Here is a 22,658-nt window from a genome sequence, read left to right as displayed (position 1 = left end):
TTCATCATTTTATTTGTATTTGGCAGACACATGCGATAACATGACATAAGCGTTAAGCTGCTCTTGCCAATTAAATGGTAGAATTTATTTGATTACCTACCATCAATCTTTAGTGAGAAAGAAATCATGGATTAAGTTTTCCTATAAACAATAAGAAGATATTGGAAATTCTTGAAGCTTATTTATTTTAAGACTTATCCGAGTTTCAAAAGGGATGTGAAGTAAGAACATCGTCTAAGATTCTTGCAGAGATCTTTGCAAATGAGTTAAATGGTCGGCTAATAGTTATAACATGTTTGATAAGGCTCATAGCAATAGTTAAAAACCAGTCAAGGTTGCAGATAACGTAATAAGTTAATGTATAGCCGAGATAACTGCAAATTGGCCGGCGCTATTAATTTGTACCGTTTGAGATGTTTCGCAATTATGTATGCCTATAGGGAATCCGAGGATCTTCAACAGTGTAAGAGTGGCCAGTGTTGCTGAGATTTTCACGCGGTCTTAATAAAGAAACATAAAAGAAGTTAAAGATCAAGTTTTAAAACTTGATAAAGTGTTGATAAAATTGCAGATCAAAATTCGGGATGATTCCAAAGAGTTACCTATTTAATGTGGCCGTTATACACGAAGAGCATATTGGTGGGTTTTATTCAGTAAAAATATGACTATCTCTTCCACTACAGCTGCCTTCCAGCTGCACAGAGGAAGACGATCCTTTGGACGGATTCCAGACGTACCGGAAAAAAGGGTGTAAATAAAAAAGATAGAAAAGGAACTAGTATGCTACTAGTAAATGACAGACGATATGTCTACAAAGGCATTTTATGATAGGTAATTGCTACGATAATGTATTCATTTTAAAGGTAGTTTTTAGTGTTTGGCTAATGTAAATATTTTTGCATATTTTCACAATACATATTTAGTGTGCAGACGTATAGTAAAGGTATTTAGGGTTACTGTGCTAAATTAGTGCTCCCAATTAATCTTATTAACTTTGTTTATGTAAACATCTCTGTGAAGATGGATAGATGTTTGATACTGATTACATACATACCCTTTTGAAGAGATCTACATGATAATTGGCACACAGACAAATAGATACTATATTTCCGGTTCAATAACCTACATACTTTGTTTATAAGATGCATTTATCATACAGTCGCCGAGTAAAACCACAGGTGAACTAAGTTTTAAACAATAAAATTCACATAAAACCGTCGAGCGTCTTCGAAAACATTGGAAGTCAACGAATTGGGTCAGGTTAGCGAAGAGGCTGCGGCGAACAGATTAGATAGCGTTCACAAACATGAGATAGTCGAGCCAACCTGCGTTACGTGCTTACTAATTAGCTAACTGATCGTTTTCATGAATTGCAGCTATCTGGGGTAACTAGCTGTTCCATAGGCTTGTTGGGCGAATCTTAAACTTTGTACAACTTCAATGAAGAGAACCGCCACTGTTCTTTGATTACACGAAGACCTTGACTTCTGTGAATCATAAAATAATTAGATATTATCCATGCAGAAGTTGGTGCTTCGTTTAACTATTTGAAAATAACCACAAATATTGAAGCAGTCATGAGCAAATAAACTACTTACCAGAAATATTTTCCTTATGAATCGAAGGGCAATAAAAACGTTTGCACTGCTCAACTATGACCAAACTGTGATATTATTATAAGTCAAGTACAAATATGAGATGTAAACCATTATCAACGAAATTCTTAATCAGGGGGTCTACTCTTATTCAACGAAACGAAACTTCGATATCGAACGAAACTCAAACGAAGTTTCGTTAGTGACCCTACTCTATTTCATTTTCGGATGCGCATACGAAGTTCGGAACCATAGACAATTTTCGTGAACGAATGAAATCTATAATATTGTGTGGGGCTTTTATGATGTCGACTAAACTAAGTTACGGTTTTTACTTTAACTTGAAATTATTAAACTTTTCAGCTTTACTTATTCATGTAACATTATAAATGTGATTCATTACATATTTCTTGTAATATTCATGCAAACAATTTAAACTTTTACATAAAAAATATATTTTCAACTACTTTCGACTCGACACTATAAAAAACCCTTTGACAGTCATTGCTAACCAACTAATTTGAAGAGTACTATTTCATACCAAAAATGGGTAATCACGTATGACAACCAAAAATAGCTGCATAATACAATCTAATCATAACATGTCAACTTACAATTTTTTGTTTGAATACTTTGTAAAGTTTTCTGGAGTGTGTTTTTCAAGTGTCGTATTAAATAAATCATGTTTCCAAGTGCGTTTATACAAAGGTACGCGTTCCTTAAGGAAGTATTATGTCGTACTTTACTACAGACCTACTTCTACGTACGACGTCTGCTGTATTTTGGTTCGCAACAAGTTTTGTTTTGGATTTTAAAACTTTGTAAGTAGATATCATATTATACAAATGTAATATTTGGTTTTGCTCTAGCACCATTGCCTTTTCTAATAATAAGCATTTATATTTTCAGTTTAAAATGGCTCCACAAACGGGTTCGGCAACTCCTGAACAAATCGAAACCCTTCTCAATTTCCTGGACGAACACAGAGATTTAGCTCGCGGGAGATTGAGAGGTAGTGACGGGAGTGCCCACGCAAAGAGGCTGTGGGAAGAATTGTGTAACAATCTTAATTCGATGGGTGGTTGCACTAAAACTGTTCAACAGTGGCAAAAGGTACCTAGTATTTTCTCCATAACAAACATATAATAATATAGTTACATAAATAACTCATGCTTTTTTATTTTGCAGGTATGGTTTGATCGCAAACATCTCGCGAAGAAAGCTGCTGCTGATTCTCGGAGGTTGGCTTCAGCGACTGGAGGTGGTCCATTGACGGCACCCCAACTGTCCCAATGGCAGTTGAAAATACTGTCAATAATGGGATTTGGGTTTGGTGATCGCCAAACAGGTGCCAGAGTGCCAGCCTTTATGGAGGTTAGTCTTTGATTTATAAGTGAATCACAATCTTAATTACATCCCAAACTTTTTTACATCAATTTACTTTAAAGGAAGTTAATGTCATCAAATCTAATTCCTCTAGTCTTTCATTTGTTAATTAAAACATATTTATTTTCAGATCAATGAACCAATTCCATCAACCTCCAGTCAAACAAGCCATCCTGTGAGAATTCCACAGCCCTTTGATGACAATCCAGAGGAATTTCTAGAGTATGTGGAACCCAGCCAGGAAGATAGGCAGCTGTCACAACCTGAGAGTCCAGCTGTAACAGCTGCCTATGTACCACCACCATTCACACAAGAATGCCCAACGTTCACACCTTGTAAGTATTTTATTGTGGTTTATTGAGTAATGCTATTATAAAAAAAAAATACACAATATAGATAAAAAAAAATTGAGTGTATTTATATAAAATACTCTTCATAAAGAATAGAGATTAACCTTACGATTGAATAATGATTGCATCTTTTAAAAATGTTTGCATGTATGGTATTAAAGGGGTCAAGTGTTGAGTTGAGAACTTTTGTTATTACTTAACCCATTCAAGTGTCTTAGGAATATTTTGTTTACACTGTTGTTCTGAGCTATTGACTAAAATTGGAATGTTGTTTTGCAGCCTCACGACGTACACGCTCTACAAGGAGACGATCTGCCAGCACAGATGTAAGAAGCAGATTATATCAGTATGAAGAGGAGCGTGCACAGAGAGAGACGGTGACAAACGCAGAGCTTGCAGGCATCAGGGGTGAATTGGCAGGCATCAGTGCTACCCTGTTGCAGCTGCATAATACAATAAAGGAATATGTAGATAGGAATTAAGATTTTGTTAGTGTTTTGTTATTAATTTGTTATGTTTACATAGGATTAATGATTATTATATTTATTTTAAGGATTATTATAAGCGAGGACTTTTAATTGGCTCTAACTATGACTTCCTTTTATTGTTTAGTTTTTGTTTAGCTGTAAGTTCTCCATAGTGTACTAAATAAATAAATAAATAAAATAAAGTAAATAAAACTTTAAGTATATATTTTATTCTTTTATTAAACTCTAAAGCAAAGAAATAATATGTCAAATTCTTGAAATCAATAAGTATATATTTCAATAAAGAAATATGTAGAATAAAGTTCTACTTGAGCATGTTATGATGTGCTTGAGTAGAACTTTGTCCTACCTATTCCTTTCTAAAATTTGAACTAACAAAGCTCTGGCCCTTCGACCTGCCTGTAGAGCTTGAGCTGAAGAAGTGGCTGATTGAGAGGGGGGGACCTGTCGGCTTCTCTCCACTTGGAGTTGATCTTCTGTCATCTCGGGAGCATCCATGCCACCCCTTAAACACAAGTTGTGTAAAACACAGCAAGCTATTACAATTTTACCAGCTGTTTCAGGGCAGTAATGCAGTTCCCGAGCTGACAAAAGACATCTCCATCGTCCTTTTAGGATCCCAAATGTGCGTTCGATGGTGGATCGTGCACGCTTCTGGACAAAGTTGTATCTGCCTTCAGGAGAATCTTCAACAGCATTGTCTATAGGTGTCATCATATGCTCCCTTAGAGCATACCCAGAATCACCTAAAATATATAAATAATATGTGAATAACACTACTTAATTAATAATATAATATAAATGTGAAAGTTTGGGGTAACACTTTTAACCCAACTTGTACAAATATATTCAAAATACCATCCACTCAAACATACCTAACAGATAAACTGTTTCATTCTGGAGACCCTCCAAGTGGCTTCTAATATCACACTCTCTCCAAATATAAGCATCATGTGTTGCTCCACCAAATGACGCATCCACATTTGTTATATAGCAATCACTGTCACATATCTGAAAAATAATAAAAGATGGATCGAATCATAATATAAACAACAGTCAATGCCTCAATTAAATAATTAATGTTTAGTTCTTACACTTACAACTTGGGTGTTAAGAGAATGAAAATGTTTTCGGTTAAAATATTGTTCCTCATGCTCTGAAGGTCTAACAATTGCAATATGCGTGCAATCAATGCACCCAATCACACCAGGAAGCCCATATTTGTCATAAAATCTGCAATATGATAATAATGATAATATGGCATTCATTCTAAACACGTAATATAATAATCATGTTTGATATGGTACATACTGTCGCTTAATAAGATTCCTTTCATTTATATTTTGCGGGAATTTGATGTACTTCCTTACTATATGGGGTGCATTTAGGGCAGTTGTGACTTCCTTCAAACAACGAGAAACAGTCTGTTGTGCCAAGGGCCCGTCTAAGTTTTGACCCACTGACCCTTGGTAACAACCTCGGGCATAAAAATTTAAGGCTGTAAGGATCTGAAAAAGACGAGGATTATGAAGTTTGATATGCTCATTTTAATTGAAAATATATAGTAATCAAAAAAAAACGTCACCTTAATTGTAGGCTCAATTCCATGACGCCTTGCCTTTGGAGGTAATAAAGGTACTAATTCCTGGCACAACTCCTCGAATAATTGCCGATTGAGTCGGTAATTTCCTACAAACTCAACGTCGGGAATTTCGTTTATATTTAATTGATTGCGCAAGCGGCGCCGGTTCCTTCTTCGCTCTACACGATCTTCACGTAAAGCTGCTTCGATTAAAAGCATTCTTGTAGCCATTTCCAATAATTTTCACACAAAATTCACAAAACAAAAAGTAAAACGAAAATCAAACGATAACACTTTTGGTTTCGTTGAATTTGAGGTTAAAATTCCGAAGTTTCGTCTGTCAAACTCAAATATTCGTTCGTGACATTTCGAATTAGAGTAGGGTTATAGACAATAAACGTCAAACAATCTTCGTTCGTACGAAATTTCGGAACGAAATGGAACCGTGGTAAGAAGTTCGCGAAATTTCGTACGAAACTTCGTTTATCGTTGAATTAGAGTAGACCCCCAGAGCTTATGAGTCATTCGCTAATTCTTGCCCTGGAATGTAATTCGCAAACTGTCCAAGTTACGTACAAAAGAATTCAAGTAATTTTCGCGACTGAAACAAATGTGCTCTGTTTGTACTTTGTATAATTAATATTTTATCAATGGCGGCTTTTGTTTCTATATATAGACTAAAGATTTCTAAACGACTCTATAAAAAAATATAAAGTCATACGCGGAAATCGTGACAAAATTATAATTGTGATGATTTGATACAGTTATTTCTAATACACAAAGTATCAGTTTCCGTGTGCGGTTGGGTAAGCTAATCTCAATATCCACGATGATTTTTAACCGACTTCCCAAAAAGGAGGAGGTTATCAATTCGGCCGGTATGTTTTTTTTTTTTTCTATGTATGTACATCGATTACTCCGAGGTTTATGGACCTATTTACGTGATTCTTTTTTTGTTCGACTCGGAATAGCTGCCAGTTGGTCCCATAGTCATCAGGTCAGGATCTGATGATGGAAACCCTGAGAAATCGAGGGCAACCTTCGAAAGTTGTAGGCATACATAGGGTAAAAACTTGATACTCAGGTGTACGCCTAAAAGCACTATTCAACAGTGAAGATTTGGAGCTCATCTGATGATGGAAACCAGAGAGGGTCGAAGGAACTCGACAACTGAATATGTAAACTACCTCGTGTTTGGGCTTAAATTATTTGTATTGACAAGACCTTTGCAACAATGAAGGTTTGAAGCTGACCTGATGATGGAGACCAGAGAAAGTCGAGGGAACTCGATAACTGAATATGTAAAATACCTCGTATTTGGACTTATATTCTTTTTATTGATGAGAACTTCCCACTTGTATGGATAGTGACAACTATACGTATCACTGAAAAGCTTTAAATAAAAAACTTTTTTACAAAAAAATTAAACCGACTTCCCAAAACACTAAAAAGCAAAAAAAAAACTATTTTTAGGTGCATCGGCCTAGAAGTCGGTGGCAAAATTAACTTAGTAACATCCATTAGACATGTTTTGGGAAGTCGGTTTAATTTTAGCTGTACCAAATTGTACACAATATAACCTTGGGGACATTCTTTCATGAAGAAAGAATGAATGAAAAGCAACGTCACCTTACACGTGCATGACCATATTCATGTTAATTTGAAACCGTCTAATGTTTACAACGAGCCATGCCCATAACCCATGTTATATTTGTTTAGTTCAAGATAAAACTTGCCAAACTGATACATTTGTTTTCAGCCGCTCATATTTCTGTGATTACGTACTAGACCAGGTATTCGCTCGTCATCATGAGGATTAACACGAGAACAGTTAGATAAGATTGCGAAATATCTTCTTGTTGCTATGCGAAAGCAGGAATATATTCATGAGTATCCAAGACAACCTGATTCCCTATTGCGTTAAACCTAGGTACTTAGTAAATCCAACAACTTTTAAAACAATCCTACAGAGCGGCCACAATTTAGCTGAGCTGTCTATCAGAATACGATTTTATGAGTTCATATTGAGGCTGCCTGATTCTGAATCAAATTAATTTAAAAACAGCTTCTTATAATATGAGCCACTACTTAGTTCTGTAAACGGGTAATTTCAGCATTGATCGGGTCTAACTTGGGTCGCATGATTAGGTTGGTGAAAAATATCATCATTAATTTAAGAGCCCAGCTCTTGTCGGTGCAGCTCCTTCCATTTACACCTATCTAGCGCCAACTCCTGAACTTCCTTATACGTCACGACCTTCACCTTTTCTTTAATTTGCTTGATGTAGCTATATCTTGGACGACCCCTTCCTCTCTTTCCTTCGACCTTCCCTTCCACGATGTTTTTGATAAAATCGTCGTGACGTATAAGGTGTCCTATCATTCTTCCTCTCGGTGAAAAATATACAGAAGAAAAACAACACAAAGTCTACTATTTGCTCCGTAAAGTCTGAGCGGCAACTAGAAACAAATTCAAGATTACTTTTGTGTAATTTTCACTAAGAAAACCAAACATGTGCTCTCATGAAAAATTTGCTTTATCTCATCAGTATCAATAAACGTGCTTTAGAGAAGGTGAACGGCCTTCCCTCGTTTATAGAATTTGTTGAACCTTTGGCCAAGAAGAAGTAGCTGAAGTAAGAAAATGATTTTGTAATTCTTTTTAGATGGATTTGAATAGTGATAAAAGATAATATTCTACTTGTTGTATCTTGGCCTAGTTTTAGCAACCGATTGCCCATACCGCACCAAAAATGGAATTCCATTTAAAAGAATTGGAGCGCCACATCCAAAAAAATCTTCGTATCAATCAATCAAGGTACAAGTATATATTTAAAGACAATTACAGATCCAAACAAAGTCAGTTCTATACATAAATTGTTAAATAATTCCTCTGGTAATAGTCCCGAGGCCGTGTAGGTATATATATTGATGCGGTTAACGCCTTCGTAAACTTTTAAGTGTTAAACCATTTTGGGATACCTTGTCATGTGAAGTAACTATTCGTTGTGTGTCTTGAGGAATGAGGATGTTGTGTTTCGGATAGAGAACACTATATAAACAAATTAATATGACACCAACTTTTTAGAACCGTGTAATAAGCTTCTGTCTTTTGATTGGACCCTGGAATAACACTACTTTAATAAAAACATTTGACTTTGACATTGAAAATATTATATTAGTTGTCTTAAATGCTTTGAAACATAAAAGATTCGATGATTTTAATATGTCACGATGTCGACTGACCAGGAAGGTCGTAAACAATGCTTATAAATGCATGGATGACCTAACATCTACGATAAATTCAATGCTAATTCTGATGGTATCTATAGCAAACTGTGTCAAAGTTAAGACTTTATTTATTCTTTGCTTCAGCGCTTAATTCATTTTATAATCTAATGGCTGTTAATCTTGAGACAGTTTTAGAGCCATATTTAAGTAAAACAATGTTCCCAGATGACGCACAACTATATGTTACTGGTAACACATGGCCATTTTTCAAGGACGTCTCCCGATGAGTAAGCCCTATAGTAGGTACAGCTTCTACGAGGAATGTAAACAAAATACTCTGAAAATATTGTTTACTTTAATATGTATAATGTGTTCTGAACTTATCAAATAGCGGGCTATGAGAAAATCATCCATGTAGGTTCACTGGTGATAGTTGTTGAAAATCCAAAAAAGGAATTAGCAAGGCAAGGAAGGTTATAGGTCATTGATATATTTATATCTCTAACCGTGCCAAGTCTCCTTTATACCAAAACTACTATTAACAGTTTTGGATATCCACGATTTGGGAGACAGAATCAAGTAGTGACTATTAAACATTATGCCATACTAGCCAACGCCCACGGTCTCCAAATTAAGTGTGGTCAAACAGAGCGGGCCACTAAAATGGAGGTGTTGTATCGGCGAGGAAATCAAAGGCGACGATCAATCTCTTGTCAAACTTATAATGGCTATGAATACTATGTTAAATGTAAGTAATTGTTGTCTGCTACACAATGATGTAACAAACAAGTATGTACCTATCGTCCGAAATGATGTCCGAGCTGTTTTAGTGACTCAAAATCTGGGTTTGTTAGTGGTCCATTTGTTTGCAAACCTGTAGATTTCTAGGATAAGAACACAAACATAGAGAGAGGTACCCAAGTAACTTATATGTACTTATCGCAATATTTAATTTATTATTTTTCTATGAGGTTTTAGGGTGTTCCCCAGGGGATTATCATGTGACCTATTATGAAAATTTGCGTTCAGTAATATGTCTTTCAAGTTCCTACAAATGTTTCTCGTTATCATTGAGCTATTTTTATTTATTACGATGCCTACAGATCGGGTGGTCCTATTAGTACTGATCACACACCCGCAAATAAATTCGACGTCACCACCATTTTATTAGGTTTCCTACGATCTACATGCGAACGAGATGCAAAGGAGGCACTAAGTAACACTTGTCGAACGTTTATACAATAATAATGTATTTATGTACTCGAGATGGCAGCGAGTAGTTTGCATGTCTGTCTGTACAACTTACTGCATATTGCTAGCTTCTGGACTGTTAATACTCCTAGGGCGCCATCTGAATGATTTGTACCCAGTGTTTGTACCTAAGTTGCAGCAAGCAAGTTTCATTTAGGCTCTCCTTTGCAATTTCTTCCACGAGCAAAGACGTCTTGACTTACTACTTCTTGGCACTCCATTTAAATAAGGTAATCTGTAAATTCCCACAAAAGCTCCGTAATAAGTATTTATTTTACGTCTGCAAAAATCTGACACGTCCTTTTACATCGTAAAGCTTTCATTGCAGCAAATATTATTATTTGCACAATTTTATTTATCGTGGTAATTTACCAATCCGCCTAATATAATATTTTTGTTTCTCTCTGTATGGAAGTATAGGATTTTTTCAAAAGCTCTTTGCAGTTTCGTTAGTCATCGTTATTTGCATGCTAGAAACTACTCCTAAATGGTCATAGGATTTTATGACACCTATTAGAACTGTTCAGATTAGCATTTGTGTTTATATCGTCTAGGTTGCCAACATTAATCGTTGCTTTATTGCTTTTGAGTTTGATTTTGTATTTGAATTTGGGTTTGATATTATTACACATATACAAAGACCAGCACACGGACTCTATCTATCTTAATTGAACCCTAAAACACATTCATTTTGTAAATGATTAGTTTTGGACCCATTTTCGGTTTTGTATTTAACATCGGGACACTTCACACTGCGATTAAAAATAATCTTACATACCATAAACAAAGTAATCGGGAATGCGTATCACTGACCATTAGGCACATATTCATTTAAACATTTATGCAAATGAAGGCTATTTAATGAACAGTGGGGTATCATAGGAGCTCTCGAGTGCACGCTTACTTGGCGCCGGTAAACAAAACTTCGAGGCAATAAGTTACAGTAACGGCCCAATTTATCTGGAGCGCAATGGAATTTCTGGTAACCAGATTTTAAGAGCATTTACAGGGGATACACTCAATTACTATCAATGCCAGTCAATTGTATCTTTAATGGTAGGTTTTAGAATTTCCCTTCTTTTCCATTTTTTTCAGGCTACTGATTAACTTACCAACATAAGTAATTCAAATTATGGATTTAATAATACAATAGTCAATTTAAATTATGTAAAAGTAGACAAACTTATCTTTTCACCTATCGTGCCTTAGATATGTGCGCCTAAAAACATCGATATTTGACACACAAAAAGCTTTGATATCAATGAAAAGAAGCTCCAATGTAACTTCAATTAGTTAAAATAATTAAGTACACTAATTAGGAGTGCTGGAAGTAAAGAAACAAACATTTTGGTAAAGACAACACTAATAGCGTAACGGAAGCACCATAGATCTAAGTGCTTGAGCAAACGTGCGCGTGCGAGCATTGTATATTCGATGATAAAGCTTCGCAATTTTAGTTGTCAGTCGGGAGCGTGCCGTGGATCGAGACGGTTCTCCCATTCGGTCGGCGCGGGAATCCGTGCGCGTTTTATCATCCATCCGGTCGTATCATCACCTACAAACGAACCACTCTTGACCAGCGAACAGTATTCTGGTTGCCCTCCACAGAGGAATCCAGTGGCATGGTAATTTGTGATAATAATTCCATCAGGATAATGTTGATTTAATTTTGTTACGGACGGATCCTGGGTGTTTGCCGCCTATTGTCTCTTGAATAGAGCTAGAGATTGGTATTGTATTACGTAATGTGTATAAAAATATTTTTATTTTTTAAACCTTTTTTAGCTATAAATTAAATATTATTCTGACTGAAAAAAATATAAGCTTGCATGTATTATGAACCCGTTGTGAAACTTTCGAAACTCTATGAATTGGAAATGAATCAGATTTCTTTAGCCATTATTTTTCTCTTTGAACTTTGCAAACTTTATTCCAAGTAATCGAAAAGCTCGCGTAAATTGGCGAGAGGAGGAATATTTTAATACTTGAACTTTTAACTTAGTTGCGACGAATTTTGCAGTCACAATATAATTTTGCTGTTGCATATGACATGATGCCTACATCCTCAGTAAATAGGGCCAGGGTTAAACATTGGTCAGCGATGAGTCCCTTATCAGAGTAGGAACCGGCCGAAGGCTAGCCGATTTGCGCAATCGGCGGGTCCATATCACGTCCGACGCTAAATTCACTTGTGTGGGAATATCGTTCTCCATTTAATTGTCATATTTATTCTCTGCAACTTTTGTTTTATTCAAAGTACAGCTTTGATGCGATAACTTCGCACCCATTTTGTTATTTTCTGTTATTGATGCTTGTTTATTGGTAGCTTTCTCGACGTTTTCTGTAACATGTCTGTAGTTTAATTTATTGTTATGTTTGTCATTAAATCAATCTGTCTGTATCATCTGACTGTCCTGGTAACGCTTTACATTTCTTGCTTTTGAAAGCGTTCTTCTTCTAACAGGTACTCACAAAAATCCTGGCAGAAACACAGGTGTATTACCCTAATTTTCTTCCCAGAGGTTCAGGATCCTCGAGAATCCTAGATTCGACGCAGGATTTCACGCCATTTACGTGTTGTAATGTCAATGTAAATCTACACCTCAATTCAACATTACACACCGTGATCCAACATATTTAACTCTAATGAATGCCATTTGCATAGTATCTCTGTTAGGTCCCGGGACTGGTCGGCATTGGCCCTACATTTAACAGCTAATTCTCCATTGTATTCAGTATTTTACAACCCGTCGTTATGAATTACAACTAGTACTTATCTGACACTTTAAACGGTATTGTCACCAGCGATAAAACATTACGAGTTTCAAACTTATGTCATCATCAATTTGTTAATTCAAGATTTATGTCTCAATACATAAATGGTTCCAAAAAAGAGTTTGAAGGAATTTCTATGTCTCCAAAGGGTTTAAGAATTTTCATTTCTATACGATTGAACGCAAGTAACTTTTTCGCTCTTCTAATTTGCGAGAAACCTTAAAAAAATCTTAGGTTTCAATTTCAAGCCTTTTACTATTTCTTAAATATGCATTTCACAGCACTAAACCTTAACCATCTCGTAGCTTTTGACTTTCTGTCTTAGAAGTATATTAATAATTTTGTTACTACTCAAGTTTAACTTAAATCCACATTTTTCTAAGGTCAAAAAATGTAGTGACGTCTTAATCCTTTTCAATAAGTGTAACCTACATTTGCACAATAAGTGGTGTCTTCATGAGAATTGTCTGTACAGCTGCGCTGCAAGTTGCTTTGACACAGTTTTAACATATGTCTTGGTTGGTTTTGTTTGTTTTTTGTGTACTCCCATTATAAGGCGTATATTTGTCGTCTTACTTGCCCAGATTTCGTGAGACATGTTGTTCGGATTTTTATTTTCTATGTGTATGTGGCTGAGGACTTATACGGTCGAAGATGATGTCATCTTGCTTCAAGCTTCTTTTTTGCTAAATGAGAAGTCATTATAAAATAGTGCATCTGCAGTTGGTAACTGTTGCTTTTGAAAGAAAAGTTAATAATTTCCTGTTACAATAAAATAAAATGATGTTGTACTGACTGCATATTGTATTTTCATAATGTTGATGCGTAATTAATTTATGTTATTTACTGGTTTGAATCAAGTGTACTAGAGCTGTCCACTAGTTTTGGTTAAGATTTCACAATCTCAGAATACATTTTCTTTATTGAAAATACAAAAACATTATTGTCTGCTTGCATACTTATTTATTCGTCCCAAATCGTTTTGTTTTTCAATGATTTACCTCGATGTATTTGTTCTACTTTAAATCTATCTTTAAATTTTTCGATAGTCTTGACTAGATTTATTGATCCGTTTTGCTTATAGAACAATAAATCGACCCATTTTCACAGAATTTAGACGTGTTCGTTTTACACAAGATTTAGGAATATTTTTGGAGAGAATTTGGGTGTTCAGACAAAATCGCAGTTTCCGAAAGATTTCTTTATCGAAAATTGATATTTTATTTATTGAGTCTTCTCTGCCAACATTTGCATTGCTGTGTTTCAGTTGATGAAAAGCTCTAAATTGGAAAGTTTCGAACCAGCATTATCACAATAAAGTACGTGTAAATTGTTTGCAGAAAATTCCAAAGGATTTGGCTCGTAGCCTTAGTCTATTAGGACCAAAGTTCCCTCAGGTGGTATCTCAAGTGTGCTTTTGCCCTTAGAGTGAATTAAGCGCGATAGATTACAAACTGTATCTGCATGTATGGAGGCGTGGCCTGCAATCTGTCATCACGCACTATTTGCGATGTTGCATCTTAATACGTTCGGACTTTATTACGATTGATGTTATTAGCGTCCTTTGTTATAATCACATTGTATTTATTTACCGTTGTGTGCATCAATTAATTTATTACCTGCACAACGAAGGCTAATATCGCGGCAAGGTTCTATGAGGTTAGAAGTAGTAATTAAGGTCCTAGTAAATTAGACCATATATCGTCCTCCTTTAGTAGCTGTAAAGGAAAATACATACTTGGCACCTGATTTACACGAGCTTTGTTGTCTTTTCTCACATCTCCCACATAAGTATCATATTGACACAACAGCACATTTATTTCCAAAGCAAGCCCTCGAGAGCTATCTCTATTGGCGAGTGGTGCACTAAGTGGCTCTTTGATCGTCCTGAAACGTACACCGGCGCCTGCGCTTCCTAGTTGACGTATGAATGGCCTCCTTATGATCGAAATAGGCTGATTTGTAATGTGCTGCCATTGCTCACAAGTTACGTGCTGGTAGATAGTTCCGATCTTTGTGCTAATGTTGAAGATTTGCATGTTTGTTTTTGTTGTTAGAATTTGCAGTAGCATCTTCGTGAAAAATTCAATTAATAAATATGCAATTAGACCTAAATCATATTCTAGTCCATCAGTTCCAATCCACTGACAATTAATTGAATAAATTCCACCAAAAAAAATGTACATAAGTAGATAGAGATGCTATACTATAGAAACTATAAATGTAACAACGGTATCAAATCAAACCTTCGATGTCCGAGCCCATGGATCTGATTACTACAGCCTTAATCCTAAAACGTGAATCTAAATCCTAATCCATTCGATTGCTCTACTTCTGAAAATAGAACAAATGTTTGCATCATAACTTAATCGCGTGATCGATACTGAACACGGCGTTCAAGTGAATCCCTACAGTTTAATCTGTACAAAACTTAAGTGAGCCTATTTCACGCTTTATATTTTTTTATTTTTTGTTGCCAAGCGGTTTCTGTGGTTTAATGACCTATTATTTCATAAGTATGTCGTTAATGTAGGTCTCATATAAAATATATTGTACCTGAGTACCAATTTCGAGGCGTTTTTCCAGGAATCGTTTTGATTGGAGCATTTTGTTTTATGCACTTTGGTCTTTTATATTTAAGTATAAAAATTATATGCAATAATGGGTTTAAAAAATGTCTTGAACAAATTCCAGCGAACCATAAAAAAACTAAAATATTTTTTTTATGTATTTTCTGCCACATTTCACTATGGTATTGAAATATTTTGTTGTAAGACTAATTGTTTACTTAAACTTTTCTTATTTTGAATCTCCCTGAGAGGAGACTCTTTTTGAAATAATTTTATTTTAAAGAAAGTCCTCCTCTTGGTTTTTCTTATATGATATTATTATCAGTAATCTATACTAATATTATAAAGCTGAAAAGTTTGTTTGTTTGTTTGTTTGAACGCGCTAATCTCAAGAACTACTGGTCCGATTTGAAAGAACAATGTCAGGTTTCGGCCCACCCAATCAACTTTTAAAACTAAATTCTCACGGACACAAAGTTCTTTACTACAACAATTTAAATATAAAATACTAACTTCTTATAAAATATTTAATTGTTATCTAGAACTTAAAAAAAAAAACATTTTAATAAGTAATTATTTTGTTTATCGAGTTCAGGTTTTTCGTTTTAATAATTTGGAATAATTTGTATTTGAGAAGTTCAATGCAAAAGTGGAAAACATAGAAAAGCTTCTGACATTAAACTACACAAAAAACTGTAAGAATTTTCACTGTACCTACATGAAATATTTTTATTGAGCCTAAGTTACTATGGACGTCTGACATTGTTCTTTCTTTCAGTGTTAGATAGCCCGTTTATCGAGGAAGGCTATAGGCTACTTTTTATCCCGGTACGGGAAGTAGTTTCCACGGGATGCGGGTGAAACCGCTGGTTCTGTCAGCGGTTTAGGCTAGACAGTAATATGTAAAATAATGAATCACTAAAAGAAATGGCCTTGACCCCATTACTTATCGGTGAAGTTAGCCCTGTTGGGTCAGTTTCGTCATATTCGTGGACCTAGAATGGGCGACAGTTGGCTTATCCGAGTCTGACCTCCCAGATCTCCCAGATATCGGTCAGAAGAAATCATTCCTTTTCGGTATAAAAATCTCTTACATTCAAACAGTGAAGTAGTGCCTATTTAGTTTTATATATGTATGATATTTCCAGAGAAATAATGTTTTATTGCAGTATTTTCCGTGAATTGTTTTTTTTTTATGTTTAAAGATGTTATTTGTAATTATGAGGTTTGAATGTAGGTGCCTATTTTAAAATGCATAAACAAGGGACGCCCATTGAATGCTGTTTATGTCATCCATTGAAAACTTAAATCACGATTGTTTTACTACTAACTTTGTTATTTAAATTACAATTTAATGTTGAGATTTCTGTCGTGGAACAAAGTTTCAAAAATTGCTTACTTTCCAGACAGTTTGCATTAAGCAGGTCAAAGCCACTAAACCATTTGGGGACGCTACATCAGCGGTATTCAGACACCTTAAATTAATTAGTCCACGCGCTCTAATTAAGATTAGTGTCACGCATTCTTGTTCCAATAGTGTTGCTCCGTCGGCCGCGCTGTTTACCTGACCGATCAATCAACATGATTGATCCTCGCCGGGGTTTTTAAACCTTTATTTTGCAACATAATGAGGTTATGCTGATAGTTTGTGTTAGTTTTGTGAGGTGCCAGTGTGTCCTTTAGGGTTCGTTGCGACATGCAGGCCCGCTGTGTTCATAGTGATGTACCAACTTTATCGTAAACGCTAATAGATCAATCAACTTCCCTAAGGACCAGTTACATTTTTGGACTAAAAGACCAAAATGTGGTAATCAGAATGTCTTTTCTGTAAATTATAAATAGAAACCAGTCAGTTTTTGTGTAAACCTACGAACGTAGACGGAAAAGTCAGACAGGTAAAGTAAATAATTTAAACAACTTGCATGAACAATTTTTAATGTCTGCTCAGTGTGTCATTGTTTACATACATAAATATGGTTAATTTCAATTGTGAATTTGGAAATTATGTTGATCAGCGTGGAATATCGCACATAATTTGCATATTATTAAAAAAAGTCACTAACTTTTGTGTTTCGGTAGCCTGAACATAGCGGATCTGCCATTAAATATTAGGAATCAAAAATTTGACAAATGATTTACAAGTTCAAAATGTAAATACATACTTTTCTTTTTTGACGCTGTTCTTTACAAGGCATTACGGGACTATCAATTTCGAAAGCTCGTTCATTTATTGAATTACTAACATTCAAACTAAGCTTAAAAGCTTAACGCATTACATCACAGCTTGGTACTTAACCTAAGCACAGAAACAGTTACATAAAGCCGCATCGTAACATCGAGTGATTCGATTGATCATCGATTATAGATCGATCAATCACTCGATTCAATGTCAAATGTTTTGGCGCCTTGCTGTCTGCATGCAGGCGAGGTCGTTGACCTCTAGGTTTATGGCGACTTACCATCACACATTATATGAACATTCTGTATTATTTATAGTTTTGGATGTTACGTCACTGTTGATGCTGTTCATGTTTTATGGTGGACGTCCCGTAACGGCTCTTGTAGACCTACTAACACCAAATAATAAAGCACTTCAAACGTAGGCAAGCGCCCTGCATTTAACGTTTTAATTAGTTAGAGCGCCATCAAAATGTTGAACGCATTTTCTAGAACGTAAGAACTCAGTGCGTGCACGACCCAATAGTTAAAATCCAATCGTAAGACAAATTGATATTTTGAGCAATAACTAACAAAACACATAAAAACATAGAATCAAAGGATATTTACGCTTTATTACTGCATTCCATAACCGAACAATAAATTATTGAGTACAATCAATTACCCTAAGTTACCATTATAGTATACGGGTTATAATTAATTATTGTTCTTCCGAAGCTGGTATAATTACGTATTTTAATTAATGGCCACGCTCTGTGCCGCCTGGAGACCACCCCCTTGACACAAAAATGCCGACAGCTAAAATAACGTTATTGTTATGTCATACATAGTTTTCTATAAGAAGAAACATTTTTGTAATCCAGATTTTTGTATGAGCGATGATATACAGGAAAAAATCATTTTCGGAGTTGTAGCTATACATGAGATATACTTAGTAATATCCTACTTTAAAACCAATTTGTTGTCTATTTGAACCCCTAAATTAAAATATGTGACAAAAAAACAAGATATCCTTGTTGACTGAAAAAGTATGTTTCAGAATGTAGCTCATAAGCATAACACATAATAGTATTAACTGTTCATGTTCATTGACCAACTTCTAGCGGGTGTAAATAGGTCAGTTATAATGTTAATCTTCAAGTTTTTCAATGAAATGTAAGGATTACAGTAGGCTTCAGTCGAACGTGACTGCAGGCTTATAGAAAATCGTCCTTCATGCATAACCTGTAAATTACTGACTTAACTACCACTTCAGTGAGTTGGACTAATTATTGCATCACAGTTAATTTGTTAGTTAGGTCAACTTGCCTTACATAACCTTGCATTCCAAAATATATAAATCGATATTTATTACCCTGTTTGTTTTCACGATTAAACTGGTAAACGGATGTCTATGAAATGTGTAGCGTGCGTCAGAATGGTTGGTCCAGATTATTTTTATGCTGTAAGATGAAGTAGTTTCCTTATGTCAGAACTTGTGAGTTATGTCTTATTATTTGTTTATATTGCAAGTTACTGTTACAAAGTATTGTAAGTGATGATTCACAGCAATTCCGCGATACTTTTATCGGTCTTCCAATAAATCAATAAGATTCCCAGTTGAACACTTTAAAGCTCATACAAGAGACTTAAGTTAAACAATGTAACTGCATCGGCCGGCAGTTGAGTTTGTTTGTTGCATCGGATCGTTAGAAGTCGGCGCGGGCGCAGCGGCGGCGTGCGTTAATAACCCCTCAATTGGGGGCACTCGCTCGCCTTTAAGGAACCGTTTCAAGGTATGGGAGAAAGCGATTTATTGAATTAAACCTTCATTTGCGTTTGATAAAACTTCACATAAAGAAACAAAATTTTAATGCCTCAAGAGTAAAGAGCAAAACTAAATGCAATTTATTGATTTGCATAATATTATTTAGTAATTTCGTTATCGTTACATGAAATCATTAAATTGAAGTTAATGTTAGTTATCGACATCCCAAAACTTAGCTTCGTCATTTAATTACGAATTTGCTTAAGAATAGATTTAGTATCATCTTATCTCTAGTCCCTAAATCGCTGTCGCTTATCAATTGTATGTCCCTCCCTACTATATTGATGTAAGCGCGTGCCGACGTTTCCTCCCGGCCGTAGCGTTAGACGCATCATCGTTGATCACTGCGTTTGTTGACCGTACACACTATTTGCGTGACACTTGACACTGATTGGGCGATGCTTTGATTCCAACCTGGTCAAGGACGAAAGGTAACGATGTGGAAAGTCAATGTAAACATAAGTAGTTAAGCCTGGAGCTTTTCAAACCTTAATTGAAAAAACAATGAGTATTGATGACAAAGCTCTCGATACGGTAAAGTTTCCCTACAGTCCTTGGTTCCGCGTCAGTATAGTGTTCAGAAATCTCGCTTCCATTGAGGAAAAGGGTTTGTATTATCTTTGCAAAACACACATTGAACTATACATTGATATAAATGATCTTACTGAATGGTCATAACTTTAGAGGCTATTTAGCATACCAAGGTGCGGTAGTCTATTGTCATACATTGGTGCTAACAGCCAATTGTGATCGGAATCAGCATAAATCTACTGCACTAATAAGTGTACACCCAATAATATGAGAACACGCGTAATTCTGAGAAATTATGTATCAACAATAGGAACCGTGTGTGGTCTTGAAGATTAGAACTTATAGTAAATACATCCTAATTATGAGATTTTCGATCTAACAAAGTCTTTAATGTGAGAAATTCGTGATAAGTATAGAAAGTAAGTTGAGAGATTTTGGCGGTTTGTAACAAAACATACAGTTTTCTTAAATTCTTTTTTGTTACAGTTTTGATTTTAGTTCATATGATCATCAATTCCCGTTTGTTAAAAAAATCTAAATCATCAGCGATATGTCGATCTTAACAAGTAAAACTCTAGTCTTTGGTCAGTCAAGACAACAAATCAGTCCCTGGCCAAGTCTGTATTACTAGGAGTGAGATGTATTTATTTTATTGAAGTATCTTATAATTAAGATCTTTTTGAATTTATACAATACTTTTCGGGGTTTTATTTATTTAAAGCACAATGTTATGTGAGAGTTCATTTGTGTCCATTCAGGATGTATTGAAAGGACTGATGTTTGCTTAGGATGCCATTGATTTGATGGAGCATGTGGGTCAGGCTAACGGTACTCATCCAGGATCGGTAACTCACGATCGCTTGAATCGGAGAGTAATTCGATGCGGTGGCTTCATAATTAAAATAGTATACACCACGTAATTAGAAGCTTTGGCCAACACCTGATGGAATGAACGTGTAATGTTTAGATTTTGTTATAGGAACAATATTTCGATGCTTAGTTTATGTTTTGATGAAATCGTCATTATTAGTTCAGCTCGTCTCAAAGAACCAGTTTTCTAGCACTCCTAGCTATTGTTCACCTATCCTGTACACAGGTATATTTTAATCCATGACATCCGAATGCCGCGTAAAATTCGTCACATTTTATTAGTACATATGATGTGGAGTGTGTGGCCGCAAGTGACCATGTAGTAAGTAAGGAAGACGCGCCGTGGGCGGCGGCATTCACTGCGCGTGACTCATGCCATTGATAGGCGCCCAACTTTGAACAGACCTGGCCACTGGTACAGTGCCACCTAAAACTAACTAGGATCGTATTGATCATATTCAAATATGACAGGAGATTTTTTGGGAATTCGTAGAGCGTCAAGTGGTTTGAAGACATTCTCTGATATTTCAAGTCAATGTTTTCCTCCACACAAATCTATTCACAGTAAAATAGATTATTTCTTACAATATAAGCTGATTGTTGTGGTTATGTGTCAATAATTGAAACAGCATTAGCGGACAAAACACTTTTGTAACCATCAATAGATGTAGAGCATCAGACAATGTGAACACTGAATTACTTGCCACCGATCCATTCATTGACCACAGCTTTACAATTAAGCCTACAACACCTAAGGTTGTTGCTTTTACATGACGTCACTAGTAGAACAAAGCCGATGAAGAATTTTTACTAATTATAGCAACAGATTGTGATTGTGATGCGCGCGCGGTCGACGGCCCTCGTTATCATTTCGGCACAGATTGCTTGATCCCGCCCCGCTCCGCCTGCCATCTCTCGGGCCTCCTCTTGCGTTACATGTGCTGTCTTTTGCTATTCAACAAGGTTTTTCGTTATTTTGTCTCCGCGTTCTTCATCTTTTATAGTAATGTTTTTGAAAGCTCTATAATGTTTCATGCCTTTAAGTTAAACATTTCTTTAGTTCGTTTCTAGAGAATTGTCTCTTAGTTGTGGTAGTTCTATTATATACTTAATTTTGTCTTTTGCTTTTCTATTAGCGATGAATTCATATCTGGTCTTGTTGAACAATGAAATAGCTCTATAGATTTTGTGTTTGAGGTTAATCTTCTGTACTCCACCTAACCAAGACAACCAAGAGTTTCATTCAAGCTTATATCAGATACGTTTGACGTGTAGATACCCTAACATTCACATATGTACAGTGTACACTGTTCATGTACATGCCGAAATTGTTCTTGTACTTACAACACTAAAACTGTTAAAGACCTACCAAACATACGCGAAGACCCAATTTTATAAGGCGTTTATCATTTAGCTTTCAGATAGCGTTTGTAGTATCTAAAATGTTTTTGGCACTGACATCAGAATGAGCTTTTATTGTGTAAACATTCAATTATCAATGCAGTTGTAGATAAGAATGTTCACCGCGTAATCTTTGCCCCAATTAATGTTTATTTATTAAGATTTTATAAGGTTACTGTATTGCGGCTCGACAATTTTATTATGAGTTATATAACTATTTATATATTTGTTGCCAATAACTAATGTTTGTTGAGATATCTTATTCTGTATTACGGTTATCTTGTTTTTTATTCGCGTGTAGTATTACGTGGCGATAGAATCCGTATAATCATTCGAAACTATTTTTGTTATGAACTAAATATTATGATAACGGTTGTTCATTCATAGCCTTTTCAGTTTTATCTCAAGTACAAACTAACAGTTTAAAATTATTTTTATATCCCTATTAATTTAGATCTCTTTAAAGCAGTTTGTCTTGGAATGTTCGCGTATGTTGTTTATAATGTTCAAATTAATAGTTTTATTCATTTTGTGACACAAAATGTGTTATGTGCTCCTAGGATCCGAAAATAGCATAGTATAAAGATTTTCAATTTGAAAGATGCAAGGCATCTTGTTGATGTTTGTTTAACACCTCCTGCGT

The 22,658-nt window shown here is 35.4% G+C and overlaps 3 protein-coding genes across 3 annotated transcripts in view; 2 read left to right on the top strand and 1 right to left on the bottom strand.

Moving 5' to 3' along the window:
* Positions 1 to 1,949: 1,949 nt before the first annotated feature.
* Positions 1,950 to 3,975, top strand: LOC135118025 (uncharacterized). The gene is made up of 4 exons (XM_064038878.1): positions 1,950 to 2,708; positions 2,784 to 2,969; positions 3,112 to 3,316; positions 3,611 to 3,975. The coding sequence occupies exons 1-4, from the start codon at positions 2,511 to 2,513 to the stop codon at positions 3,811 to 3,813; spliced, it is 792 nt and encodes a 263-aa protein (XP_063894948.1). The 5' UTR covers positions 1,950 to 2,510; the 3' UTR covers positions 3,814 to 3,975.
* Positions 3,976 to 4,018: 43 nt separating this feature from the next.
* Positions 4,019 to 5,897, bottom strand: LOC135118024 (putative nuclease HARBI1). The gene is made up of 5 exons (XM_064038877.1): positions 5,405 to 5,897; positions 5,131 to 5,327; positions 4,920 to 5,052; positions 4,695 to 4,830; positions 4,019 to 4,565 (listed from the first exon to the last, which is right to left on the bottom strand). Exons 1-5 carry the CDS (start codon positions 5,630 to 5,632, stop codon positions 4,165 to 4,167), a joined length of 1,095 nt encoding a protein of 364 aa, XP_063894947.1. The 5' UTR covers positions 5,633 to 5,897; the 3' UTR covers positions 4,019 to 4,164.
* A 5,436-nt stretch (positions 5,898 to 11,333) lies between these two features.
* Positions 11,334 to 22,658, top strand: part of LOC110377233 (fibrillin-2) — a 44,036-nt gene continuing 32,711 nt past the window's right edge. Inside the window, exon 1 of the mRNA XM_064038927.1 lies at positions 11,334 to 11,508. Within this exon, the coding sequence (XP_063894997.1) occupies positions 11,506 to 11,508 (3 nt within the window). The 5' untranslated portion in view covers positions 11,334 to 11,505. The remainder of the gene's footprint in view (positions 11,509 to 22,658) is intronic.

The sequence above is a fragment of the Helicoverpa armigera genome, chromosome 17 (genome assembly GCF_030705265.1).
Source record: "Helicoverpa armigera isolate CAAS_96S chromosome 17, ASM3070526v1, whole genome shotgun sequence".
Lineage (NCBI taxonomy): Eukaryota > Metazoa > Arthropoda > Insecta > Lepidoptera > Noctuidae > Helicoverpa > Helicoverpa armigera.
The sequence above is the reverse complement of the archived record's forward strand: the minus strand, read 5'-3'. Positions and strand labels throughout refer to the sequence as shown.

Excerpts from the sequence above, each read along its gene's own strand:
- LOC135118025 (XM_064038878.1), top strand. The coding sequence starts at position 2,511 with ATGGCTCCACAAACGGGTTCGGCAACTCCTGAACAAATCGAAACCCTT. Across the intron at positions 2,970-3,111 it reads GAGTGCCAGCCTTTATGGAG|ATCAATGAACCAATTCCATC; the intron begins GTTAGTCTTTGA and ends ATTTATTTTCAG. Across the intron at positions 3,317-3,610 it reads ATGCCCAACGTTCACACCTT|CCTCACGACGTACACGCTCT; the intron begins GTAAGTATTTTA and ends GTTGTTTTGCAG.
- LOC135118024 (XM_064038877.1), bottom strand. The coding sequence starts at position 5,632 with ATGGCTACAAGAATGCTTTTAATCGAAGCAGCTTTACGTGAAGATCGT. Across the intron at positions 5,328-5,404 it reads GAATTGAGCCTACAATTAAG|ATCCTTACAGCCTTAAATTT; the intron begins GTGACGTTTTTT and ends CGTCTTTTTCAG. Across the intron at positions 4,566-4,694 it reads TGAAACAGTTTATCTGTTAG|GTGATTCTGGGTATGCTCTA; the intron begins GTATGTTTGAGT and ends TATATATTTTAG.